The sequence below is a fragment of the Parambassis ranga genome, chromosome 9 (genome assembly GCF_900634625.1).
Source record: "Parambassis ranga chromosome 9, fParRan2.1, whole genome shotgun sequence".
NCBI classification, from domain to species: domain Eukaryota; kingdom Metazoa; phylum Chordata; class Actinopteri; family Ambassidae; genus Parambassis; species Parambassis ranga.
The window spans coordinates 3,040,793-3,053,279 of record NC_041030.1 but is presented as its reverse complement, the minus strand read 5'-3'; the positions used below and the strand labels follow the sequence as shown (position 1 = coordinate 3,053,279).

The following is a 12,487-nucleotide window of genomic DNA, read 5'->3' as shown; positions in this document are numbered from 1 at the left end:
GAACTTTGAACTCTCTTAAAGCGACAGTCGTCATTTTGTTGAATCCCATTCTGTTTATTATTTGACTTATCTTAGTTTTTAATGTAGTTATTTTACAAGGGAACTACTATGTGCGAAGCATGTGGGATCAACATTCACTCATTCACATTCACATTCTGATCAATAATTTATTTTATAGTAAATGATCTCTGAAATTGTTAATAACCGAGGATCAGTGAGCCTGACCCATCTAAAATGGAAGCAAATAATTAGCTCTTCTATCCAACAAATGTAGCGTCAAGGCCATAACATCCCCCTTAATTAACTCTTTATGGACCGATGATATCACATTAAGTCTGTGCAGTATAATTATTCACTCCTATTATAGTAGTGATGATTTGATGACGTTTGAGTTATTCTTTATGTGTATACATACAAGCTGTGGTTTCAGCATAATAAAGCATCTTAATGTATAAGTTAATGCAGCGCTTGTCATTGTTTGGTTTATTATTTTAAAGAAAAATACAGAAACAACGTCTGTGTAGGAAAGAGGCGGTGCGCGCGCTGTCACAAGTGGGCGCGGGCAGACGCAGAGAATTCGGCGCGCGAAAGCTGCAACAGGAAGTGAGGGTAGCTGCAGGGAAACGGCGGCCAGTTTGGGATTTGAATCTATCTAACAACTCTTCCATAATCTACAAACATCTACATCAGTATGGCAGACCCAAAGGTGAGGTCACGTTTTTTTGGTCATTTAACGCGTTGTGTTTGCGTTTAACTCTGAATTTTGAGACAAACAATGTATTTTATATGTCATATTTCATCAAAGTTTGGAAAGGAGACTGCGAGCCAGAAATACCGACAATGATGATGATGACTTTCCTGTCGAGTAAACCTAATTGATATGTTTTCAATATAAGGAAATCTCGGGAGTGTTTTTTGTAGACAACTAGAAACATATCATGTTTCTGCTATATGATCTTTCGCTTATTGCTTCCTCCACAAACACTGACAAGCGCACAACTATCCTGAAGTGTGCAGCCAGTCGGCATGTTAATATTAGCCTTATACTCCGACCGTTAGCATGGGGAGCTAGAAACACTTAAATAGCTTACACTACCGCGGCCGTCAGTCATTTGAGCCGACATTTTACAAATTAAAATACAAGCAGTTGGTGAAAGACGACGAGGTCAGCTTGGTTCTTTGCCTTTGTCTGCGAAGAACAACAGTTGCAACATGACTTGGCTAATGTTAGCCTTAATAGCAGGGCGCTGGATACTAACTCTGTTATAATGGGCAGATGGCGGTAACGTTAGCACGTTGATTTGAGTGCCATTCGACATAAACACTCATGTCACACTAGTTCTTGGAAACCGTTAGTAGTTTTCGTTAGTAACTAACACTGTGGTGTACCTGTTAGCATTCAACTAGCCTTGAAGTAAAAGGCCTGTTAAACTAGCTAGGCTAAGTAACTTCACAATGAGTTGTCTCAATAAAGTTGAACTTAACTTTACTTTATTAGTACGTAACGACTGCATAGTTAACGTGCTTTCCGTCTAATTAAGAGACCATCCATATTAAATAACCAATACCGTTATGTTATATTAAAAGTGAGTAGCAGTAGTATAGGTCGTTAGCCAAGACATGAGCGTTCCATTGAGACCCAGCTAACCTCTATGTCGCATTGAATGCTTATGAGGTTTACTAGTGTATCCTGTATATACTCGGGTTTCTTTTCAGTTAAATGATGCTGCACATGCATTCTTAGCAGCTTTTTTCCATACACTTCTTCACACACACACACAACGCACAGTGGAATTTTGTATGTTTTCACGTCTGTACAATGATGTCCTCCTGCCATATTTGTAATGCACATTTATTTTACACGCCTCATGAGAACATGTAAACTGAAATGGAATTAAAGATGCTTGGCTCAGCAACAGAGACTTACAAAGGGCTTTGCCAGGCGCCCTACAAAAGCTATACTTAACCAATGAGCTCTTAAATCCCTCTATTGAAGCATCCATAGCCTATTGGTCAGTTGTCAGAAGTTATTCTGTTCCAGTAACTCAGTCATTTATACCACTTATATATTTATTTTAACTTAACCTGAAGGTCTGGCACATTGTATAATGTTATTTATTTACTTTTTTTTTCTTTCAGGACCAGGATGACCATGACACCACTGCAGATAATGCAGAGGACTCTAATCATGATCCCCACTTCGAGCCCATTGTGTCTCTTCCTGAGCAGGATGTGAAAACATTAGAGGAGGATGAAGAGGAGCTCTTTAAAATGTATGAAGGTTATTTGTTCAGTGTTTGCAATTTGTTTTACAATTTTACAACCCATCATGTGACCAGCCAGTACAGTATTATTAGCAATATTGCTTTAATAATGTATACTGTGGTTTTTCACAGGCGGGCTAAACTATATCGTTTTGCCTCTGAGAACGACCCACCAGAGTGGAAGGAGAGAGGAACCGGTGATGTCAAGCTGCTAAAACACAAAGAGAAAGGCACAATCCGCCTCCTGATGAGGAGAGACCGAACCTTGAAGATCTGTGCCAATCATCACAGTGAGTCAAGCTGATGTAGGGGCAGTACTGAATGAAGTCACAAAGGGTAAAACAGCCAACTGTATGAGCCTAGCTTGCGTTAATTAGTAACAAAACCAATTATGTTTTCTGATCACCATGTCGACATTTTTCCCTCACATTCTGCAAGCACCAAAGTGTCGGTGAGGGAACCAGAGGTGATGGGTGGGTGGGTGTTGCAGCTACTCACTATCTGTGTTCTCGCCAATCTCATTTATTTTAGATACCCCAAACTATGTCTGAGTTCATTGTTTGAACAATTAAAATTTGCTCAGACAAGAGGTTTAACCAAATGTTTGTATGCTATTGTAAATGTACAGTTGAGCTCAGTAGTAAACATGACTTTTTATGGTTCGATTAAAAACTAACAGGAATATCACCAAACCAAGCAAATGTTTGGATTGTGTTGCTGTATAATCAAGTAAAGCTTAATCGTATACATTACATGCTTATACCTAGCTTTCATGTGCTAACCCTGCTCGTCCTTTGTGAACTACAGTTATGCCTACGATGGAGTTGAAGCCCAACGCTGGCAGTGACAGAGCGTGGGTGTGGAACACACTAGCAGATTATGCTGACGAATGCCCCAAACCTGAACTCCTGGCAATACGTTTCCTAAACGCAGAAAGTAAGTGTTACTAAATCTAAGACAGTATTTCACTATGAATGGTGCCTGTACATTGTTTGGGGGGTTATATAATATATGTTTTTTTTCCACAGATGCTCAGAAGTTTAAGGTGAAGTTTGACGAATGCAAGGAGGAGGTCAGAAAACATCTAGAGAAAACAGGTACGGACAGATGAAATGACATGAGACAGTGAAGATGAAATGTGGTAGTTGTTCAAGGGTTACATACATTTGCTGAGTTCTTTGATGCAGACACACTCTGTTCTTTGCTGTGCATTCCAGCTTGGGACTTTTTCTGTCTGCTACATAAACATGCAGAATGTAACACTTTACCGGCTTGCTAAAAGGCTGGTGTCAGTATGTTCTGCTACATCATCACTCAGATTTCACAGGTTAATACCGTTCTCCATAAAGACCATCATTTCCACATTTAGTTGACAGGATGTATAGAGAATGCCTAGTGGGATTTATAAAAAAAAAAAAAAAGCAAGCTCACAGTTTCACAACCTTGTAGCTGATGGCACATGTCACTGTTTTGCCACAGGCAACACTGATAGTGCAAACAAGGTGGCAGAGAAGCTGGAGGATCTCTCTGTAAAAGACAAGGCATCGGAGGAAAAGAAGGAAGAGGACAAAAAGGATGAGAAAAAGGAGGAAAAAGCTGAGGAGAAGAATTGAGAACCAAGAACTTGCTTTGCTGATCTTCAACTTATCAGTTTTCCTCTTTTTCTACAATAGACTCTAAATGAACTGAATTTGGACACTTGCATATTTTTAGGTTCTTTTTTTTATGTTTTGTCTCAAGATCACAAGTCCTTTCTGCCACTTGGAAAAATATAGTGAGTTTCTGAAAATAAAGCCCTTTCCCCTCCCACTCCCTTTGAACCATGGAATGCAATGCTTTCCATCCTCGTCATCTACAGTTCAATGTTACTTTTGACCAACTGTGAAAAGAGGCTTGTGATAGTGATGATTCCCACATTGGGGTATTTTTTTGTTTTGTTTTTGTTATTCTGAAGCAGAGTTTGTTTGTAGGGGAAGAGGATAATGTAGCCTGCTTGTTAGCAGCACAGGGTCAGGGATCAGGCATTATAAGCATAAAATCCAGTGATGCATCTTACCCTGCCCATGCTTCCACTGTTAGAGACGACAAGTAAGGTGAAGACTTCTCGGTGGATGCCTTGTAGAATTTTTCTTGCTTGGTTCCTCCTTTGATCAATCAGTCCTGTTGGGAACTGTCTAGAAGAGGAATCCACTCCAGAAGGGCATCAGATGTGTTCTGCGGATTGCAGTGTCCACTGATGACTGACTGATAGATCAGATGCACTCAGCTAAGATTTTTATATTTTTTTCCTTCAAGTATCTGAAAACCATCAAGTCCAAAGTAAACGGTTCATCGGTTTGGCGCAGCTATGCTCTTACTTAAGTTCCTCATCAGGAAACCAAGTTTGTATTCTTTAGATCATAACATTCCCAGCCTTTAAGAAGCATGTAGAGTATATGTAACAGAGTGTGTGCCCTATCTGATCTGTGTGCTCACCACCCTCTCCTTTTCTTTCCACTAATTGAGTTCTTAACCTTGCCTCTCAAGTGCATCTAAGTGCCAGTGCATCAGTAAATAACATATATATGGATGAAATGTTGCTTTTCATTTACATTCAGAATGATTTGAAATGTTTCCTCCACCCTCAAATAAAAACTGTTAAAGACAGTGTTGGCATTTGTAATAAAATTACTTGTTTCCTGGAAGAGCGCTCAAACAGTTCAATCTATTATGCAATAGCTGATAATAGCAGTTTGATGTCATGCAGGTGTCCTTTATTCATAAGAATGAAACTGATTAACTCCCAAGAGTTGGAAACTTTATTTACTCTGCTCAGGTCATTGGGAAATATTTCCTCTTCACAAAAATAGGAACGCATGTACAGTTATACTATATTCTATACTTTTTCATACATATTGAACTTTCTATTTGAGTCAAAACAAAATCAGAACAGAGTCATAGCTGACCGTCAGGAATGGCCCCCCTGACCTGCAGTGACGTCCATCCCAAGAAAAACAACATTGGACTAATGGCAGTCATCTTAAAGAGGAATGACATCGATAGCATTCTGATATGTGGTCAAACAGGGACTCAACGGTCATACCAGATGTGGAAACCCAGCACTGGCAATCCTACCCATCACATATGACCAAAAGCTAACCCTGTATACCACAGCCTCACGAGAAACTAACATTTCAGACAAACACTATTTGAACAGACCATCTTGTGTCACTTTGTCGTCATGATAAGGCAGCTGGGTGAGACCTCAGGAGGGAGACGGTGTTTGCCAGAAGGTTGTAAGCACAGCAAGTTTTAATAACATCCAACCTCGGCAAAAAGAAAGACTCTACCACAGCTACCGGCATTAACGCAGTGATGTTTGGTGAAAATAAACCATACAAGAAGGATCACATAATCAGCTTGGACATCAGACTGTCCTCCCATTTGCTCAGCCTGACATGCTCAGATGCTCAGATCAGACCGTGTGCACTGCTCAACACAACACGCTAATGTTATTTCTGCTTTTCTTCTCAAAAAGGCAACAATGGTTAATTACTAATGCAAATGTAGCTTAATGTAGCATTTTACATCCATGTCATTTTCTGGCATGTGGTGTCACTGTCCACCTAGTTAATATTATCAGTCATTTTTATGGACAAAATGCAATACATGTTGGAGCGGCAGGTCAAACCGGAGCTGTACCAGACAGCTTCTGCAAATCGATTTTCACTCTCATGATGTCTGGAAAAATAGGGGTGGGGGGAGCCACTTTTGGCACAATCACGATGGCAGCATGTACACAGATACCGATCTTTGACTTGTGTACAGCACATATTGGCAGTTCAACGTGGACCATGACTCAACATCACTATAATACCATTTCATTATACAATTTTTACACTGCAAACTTAATTTCTTCATTTTTTTTACCCATTATTCATGATCTCATTAATTTATGAAAAAAATAATCCACTCTAATTAAAATATCCATTCCATTCTTAAGTATCTGTATAAAAAAGATGTATCAAACATAGCTTTTTAGAGGTTGGGTATATAAAAAGGAAACGATAAATGAAATTTTTTTTTAACTACATGAGACAGTGACTTTCTTCACACCCGTCCATTTGTATATTTATAGCACAAACGTACACATCTTTCTTTTCTTTTCTTTTTTTTTGAAACACAAACGATTTCGTTGTGCAGGGCTGGGTTCATTCTGGAGTTGGGATGAGGTATTTTCAGAACGCAAACATGTCAGCCCAGCGCTTATTGTGAATCGTGATGAAATGTCCCAACTTGGAAAAAACAAGCCCACAGTAGCGATGACTTACTGCACCTTTGTGAAGGAAATAAAGGGAGCTAAGCTAATATTCAAGCCCTAGAAATCTGCACTCGGACAAAGGAGACATTCATAACGTATGAATTCAACTAGCATCTCTGCTGGTTGTATCAATTCCTCCGAAATATATTTGAATCTTCATTGTGAGTGAATTTGGAATGCATCCCGCAGACATGATAGGACGACTTTGCTCAGTTTCTCCCTAACGTTGTGTTTTCTTCTCCTCCAACCACATACAGTATGTCAGAGACAACACAAACAGTACAAGTTATTGTGAAGCACCTCGACTTCTTCAGGTCTTGCAGAAGTCAGTCCTTGGTGTTTTCATTGAGCCCTCAGCAGAACAAAGATCGTGTGTGTGTGTGTGTGAGTGTGAGTATTGGGCCATTTGGAACACATTCACTACCATAGCTGAGAGCACGGTCCACTCTTATGACCAACATGCTGCACCACAAAACACTATAGACACACACAGTACAGCCCGTGGCGTTAACCACTCAAACACACACACAAACCGGCATTTGGCTAGACAGACCCACAGGCAGACAGATCCTCTGACTGGACCAAAACAAGGAGTCCTTTACTCCCCTGACTGGCCATCATCTTATTAAAAATAACAGAGGATCTCTTTGTGGCAGGGTGGTGTTGTTGTCGGAGGCGGATCTGCTGTCCCTGCTCACACTGATATCTCGTATGTGGTGCCTCCTACGCCTGTCACCTTTTTGACGTTACTGTGGCGACTGGGGCTGAGAGCGGCACCCTGGGTGTTCGGGTGGCAGTCCATCTGCCCGTTTACTTTCATGGTCTCTCTGAGAGGAAAAAAAAGAAGAACAAGAGAAAAAAGGATCAGACAGACTCAACGCTGACAAACCATATGACGGCTGTAGAATCATGCAGATAAAAAAAAAAAACAAAACAAAAAAAACACATGAACGATGACTTGTTAGTGACGGTATTGGAAGTGTTAGACAAGTAAAGCATGCAAAAGAAAAAGGAATGAGGAGACACTGTTTTATTTATCTGACATTTGTCAAGTAATACAAAAGTGATATTTTCCTAGAAAGGCAAACATACAAAGTGTGGACAAAGTCACAAGTTACAAATTAAATGGACAGAACAGTTGGACAGAGACCATACATCATATATACATGCTACATGTTGCCTCAGGTGTAGTACACTAGTGCTCATTAGGCGCTGGCTGTGTCCAGCAGAAGGAGCAGTTTCCACAGTGGGATTGCATTATGCCCACCTGTTCCACTGGGCCAGTAACAAAGCATGCAGTCCCCCAGCAGCAGAGTTACGATTCATACCTTGGACCCCCCAGACGAGGTGAGTCTGTCCTCTCATGGGCACTCATGTAGGGGAGTTTCTGGTGGGTGTAGGAGGGGGATCGGGGCATAGCAGGGGAGTGGGGCTGGTGCGCCGGGGAGCGATATGGTCCCTCGGTGCCAGTGGCCCTGCTCTGGCTGCTGTTGGTGCTGCTGTGATCTGTGTGCAGGGAGGTGGAGGAAGTCCTAGGGGCACGGCCCAGTGTGGAGCCAGCATGGCGCAGCACAGGTGTTCTCTGACCGTAGCTTACCAGTCCCACCCCCATCAGGTTGTCCCTGGAGCCTCCATAGGCTGGAGGTGTTGGGCCTCTAGAGCCAGGCCTACGAGGCCCATCTGGGTAGCAAGTATTTGGGGGAAGGCCATAACCCCCATCAAACACACCAGAGTCCTGGGCATAGATATGGGTCTGGGAGCGCCCATGCAGCATCTGCCGCTTCTCCCTCTCCTCCATCTCTTTTCGCTCCTGGATGGAGGCCATGATGGTCTGGGAGAGGTTGTCGTAGCGCACCGGGGACGGGTCCCTGTCCCTTGAGTGAGGAGATTGTCTGCCCATCCCTCTGGGGGGCATCACTGGACTGTAGGTGGGAGCGACCTGTTGTCTCTGAATTTCAGGCTCCCGGATGTGGCACATTTTGGTGGGCAGGTATGGTGAGTGGAACCCCATGGAGGGCATACCACGGTGGGCCATGCACTCACTGGCAGTGGCAGGAGAGATGGTGGGGTTGAGAAGGCTGTCATAGGACAGACTGCCGTTACGGTTGGAGAGAGTGTTTGGTGAGAAGACGCTCTTGTAGGGAGTGGATGTAACCGTCTGGGGCTCTAGAGCTGGGAGATGGCCCTTGTCTGGCCGGCGGTGGCCTGGCTTCAGACTGAGGGTGCGGGAGTTGACTGGGTCGGTGTCCAGCTGGAGAGGAGAGGACTGAAAAGTGCGATGGAGGGGAGCGTTAGTGTATTCGGGCATGTCCAGGTTGGGTTCGGATCGGTAGTCATGACCACGGACGCCTTCTTCCATGATGGCTGAAGTCTTACTGTCATCTGGCATGATAATCTGCAAGCAGCAGAATAAGTGAGTACTTCTGCGTTTGAAACATAAAAAAAAATACAAAATAAAAAAAGTTTCACCTTCTCTCCAGCAGTGTGGTAGTGTACTTTAGGCATGGTGCCAAAGGACGGCCTGAATTTGTACATGGCTGGAGTGGATGGGTGGGTCTTACCAGAAAGGGAACTATCTGAAATGACACATGTTTAAAGAGAATAATTACTACAATAACAGATTACAGCAGGTCAGACTGAAATAACAATAAACGTTTGACTCCATATAGTCTAAGATGCAGTACTTCGAAGCACCACCAGGTAGCAGTAAAGCTCCATGAACGACAGAAAATGTTCACTCCCTGACATAATGCACCATGGCACTGAAGATCCTCATGAGAAAACCTGCTGTTCGCACTATATATCATTGACATTTCATGCTATTGAACTGTATTAAGAAGACATTTTCACTGTCCAACACCCTTGGCTGTAAAACTACCCAAACAGTGCACAGATGGTTTCCAAAGGCAGTCATTTCTTTAGACAGAGCTCTGATAGTGGGCCATATTCCTCTCCCATCACTCTATTTGGCAGAGCTCCACTGCTACATACCACCAGGAAAAAAAGGTGGTGATTCATGTTGAAGTGATTCACTCTGACCACAAATCTAGTGCTGAATCAGTGAGCGGAGCTTGCCTCCTCCCCACAAATCACGCCTATTCTCAGACCAGGCATGAAAAAAAAAAAAAGAAAAGAAAGAAAAAAGGCCATCGACCGACCGCAGGAACGGACATTTATCAGGCTTTAACTAGCGGCAACACACAAACTGGGACATTGGTGATCTAAAGGGGGGATTTTGTGGAATTGCTGTGTGTCAGGAAGGAGAAATGGGTTTGATGATGACTGCCAGGGAGTGGCTGTGTTTCTTACCTTCGCTGGAGGTCAGCTGGCTTTTCAGCTGGTTGTACCTGTCAGCTTTGGGTGGCAGAGGCGGCTGGGTTTCTTTCTCGTCCAGACCGTCGAGGCTGCTTTTGGACTGCAGGGTTGTTAGAAACATCCAGCAACAGCGCATGTAAGAGAGAGGAACATGTTATGGATGCTGCAACTTCCAAAAGCTGCACATTCTTCTTATTTGTAGCAAGTAGTAAAATGATGAGGTGCTTTTTCTCCATTTAGCATTTCATTTTCATCTTCAAAGATAATTCCATCAATTACAGTAAGCTGTGAGCTTTGTGAGAAGCAGGTTACAGATTATTGTGCAAACTTACAAGATGAGTAAAATCACTGATGTTCTCCTCAAAGACATACAATTCATGTAACCACAAATTTCAGGACAGCATTCCCTGAAAAAGCCAAACTCTACAAAATCTTTCAGGGACTGATGCATTTCTTTACCGGAGCTCCTCCACGTGACTTTATTTCTCATTTAATCAAATCAACACTACAAACCACAAATTACAGCACTGTTAACTCATTGCTGACTTGAGGAATAAATATAATTTGAGAGAAGCCAGCCACATGCTTGACCCCAGGCTGGTCAGACATTTGCGGCATGTTTCTTTCTCTTCCAGTCTTATCTCTGCTGCAACCATCCATTAGAGCAGAATACCTAAAGAGTTCCACTCCTCTCAGTCTATCCCTTGGGTCAAATAAAATATAAGAGTGGTTCATGTAACATTACCAGGTGGAGACAACCTTTACAGGGTTTGCACTGGTACAGTCTGGTTTCATTCTGCATTCATGCACTTTTAACAGGAAATCATTAAGAATAAAGGATCATCATCATCAACATACTTCGATCAATACTAAGTGAATTATTTCCCATCCATACAATCCTGGTGAATACTTGGATCATAGTCAGTGTCTAACAAAGACAACAGGCATGTATCATGTGACAAAAGGGAAAGTTTCTATTATCTGGATTGTTCTGGATTGTGGCTGCATATATAAGAAGCAGCCCCTGTCTGTGGTTTTGGTCTCAGTGTTTTAACATTTGATGCATCACTGATACATCGTGCTATAATTTTGCTTACGTGCAACCAGTCCAGTTTTCCACCCACACACTCGGCGAGCAGCTGAACTACAAGGCTTTCATCACAGAAGGAGGTAAAGCTACAGGATGATGTGCATAGCGTGTGTCAGAAGCCTGGAAAAATACGCTAAAGCACAGATGACTGAAAGGTACAAACAACTACTATCACACAAGTATCTGTTATTCTCTGAAGCCTGGCATGTAATTTCCTATCTGAGTGTCTAATCCTCTTACACTAATGATGATGTGCAAATTCTCTCCTGCATCTGACTTCTCTGAGCCACAAACGTGGACACTAGGAAGAGGAATGCTGATTAATGTGCGGCAAGCAAAGCAAGAGGAATCGGTGGAAACGCCGAGCTGTACGTCAGCTGAGTGATGGAACGATATATAAGACAAGCTGTGTAGTAATCGCCAGCCACTCACCTTGGAGCTGATGATGGTGCTGTGGATACCGTTGTCGCTGACCTTGATGGTGATTTGCCTGTCTGAGAGGTCCGGTCTGATGAACGGGGGCTGGATTTTAATGTGGGGCTTTTTCTTAGGGTCCAACATGTACCTGATTGGAAATAAGACATTACACAATGGCTGCATTAGTTACATATGGTGTATCTGCAATATTAAGATAGTTAAAGCTGTTGTATAGGTAATAATTTAAAGGACCATCACAGGTTTCTTCTAATGTTAATGCAGTCTGTGAGTAAGATGAACACCCTGCTACTGAAGCTGTGAAACTTCATTCATTGCCAGACAGGTTTAACATGATCTGAGTCAGTGGTTCAGGAAATCAAAAACCTTCCATCGAGGACTGTGTAACAGCTTCACAGCAGATGCAGGTAACACAGCGTTTCACCCCCCCCACCTGCTGTGGTCTCTGTGCAGTCAGACTTTTGTGAAATGGGATTTGGGGATGTGGGGTTTCCCTGGTGCTCTGTGTGTAAAAGCTAGCTCTGCACCGCTTCCCATTGCACCGTTCTACAGGGTAGAACCCCCCCCCCTCAGGGTGGCTGGCTGCTTTTAGGCAGAACCGGATGCACACCTCAGGTCATGTGCTCTCATGATACTGTGTTATCGCTGCGGTATGGATGTCACGGGCAAAAGAGGACCACAACCTCCACACACCACATGCATATTCATAAGCATGCATCTGCATCTTCGGTGTATTAACGTCAGACGACAAACACGGTATCTGAAACGTACCTTTTGTACACATGCAGCATATTAACACATCTTACCTGGGTGCCAGGGGACTACATAAGACGTACTCCACGTTGCCACAGCAACCCCTGGTGAAAGGATTTACTCCTCCACGAAACTTGCCCGTCACCTGAGGAACACAATGCTTGTTTAGAGCAGGCAGTAAAGGAAGCACGAGACCACAGCGCGCACATAAAACTTATACACACACAAACACAAGGAGAGGCTTAAACAGATTCATGAAGCATCACATAATTAGTGTGTCTGGGAATACTTGTGCTATCCATTAGCATTTATCCATGTTTACAGTGTCTG

The 12,487-nt window shown here is 42.8% G+C and overlaps 2 protein-coding genes and 1 non-coding gene across 3 annotated transcripts in view; 2 read left to right on the top strand and 1 right to left on the bottom strand.

Annotated features, from left to right (window-relative positions):
• Positions 1–558: 558 nt before the first annotated feature.
• Positions 559–4,887, top strand: ranbp1 (RAN binding protein 1). The gene is made up of 6 exons (XM_028415351.1): positions 559–706; positions 2,140–2,273; positions 2,397–2,554; positions 3,072–3,200; positions 3,293–3,361; positions 3,744–4,887. Exons 1-6 carry the CDS (start codon positions 692–694, stop codon positions 3,875–3,877), a joined length of 639 nt encoding a protein of 212 aa, XP_028271152.1. The 5' UTR covers positions 559–691; the 3' UTR covers positions 3,878–4,887.
• Positions 3,448–3,576, top strand: LOC114442102 (small nucleolar RNA SNORA77). Its single transcript, XR_003671314.1, has one exon. It is a non-coding gene; the product is annotated as a small nucleolar RNA SNORA77 (small nucleolar RNA).
• Positions 4,888–6,565: 1,678 nt separating the features above from the next.
• The window catches only part of zdhhc8b (zDHHC palmitoyltransferase 8b), a 46,945-nt gene continuing 41,023 nt past the window's right edge, over positions 6,566–12,487 (bottom strand). Inside the window, exons 6-11 of the mRNA XM_028415145.1 lie at positions 12,211–12,302; positions 11,402–11,534; positions 9,874–9,979; positions 9,034–9,140; positions 7,893–8,959; positions 6,566–7,391 (exon numbers count right to left, since the gene is read on the bottom strand). Coding sequence (XP_028270946.1) covers positions 7,259–7,391; positions 7,893–8,959; positions 9,034–9,140; positions 9,874–9,979; positions 11,402–11,534; positions 12,211–12,302 — 1,638 coding nt within the window. The 3' untranslated portion in view covers positions 6,566–7,258. The remainder of the gene's footprint in view (positions 7,392–7,892; positions 8,960–9,033; positions 9,141–9,873; positions 9,980–11,401; positions 11,535–12,210; positions 12,303–12,487) is intronic.

Excerpts from the sequence above, each read along its gene's own strand:
- ranbp1 (XM_028415351.1), top strand. Across the intron at positions 2,555-3,071 it reads GATCTGTGCCAATCATCACA|TTATGCCTACGATGGAGTTG; the intron begins GTGAGTCAAGCT and ends TGTGAACTACAG. Across the intron at positions 3,362-3,743 it reads AAAACATCTAGAGAAAACAG|GCAACACTGATAGTGCAAAC; the intron begins GTACGGACAGAT and ends GTTTTGCCACAG.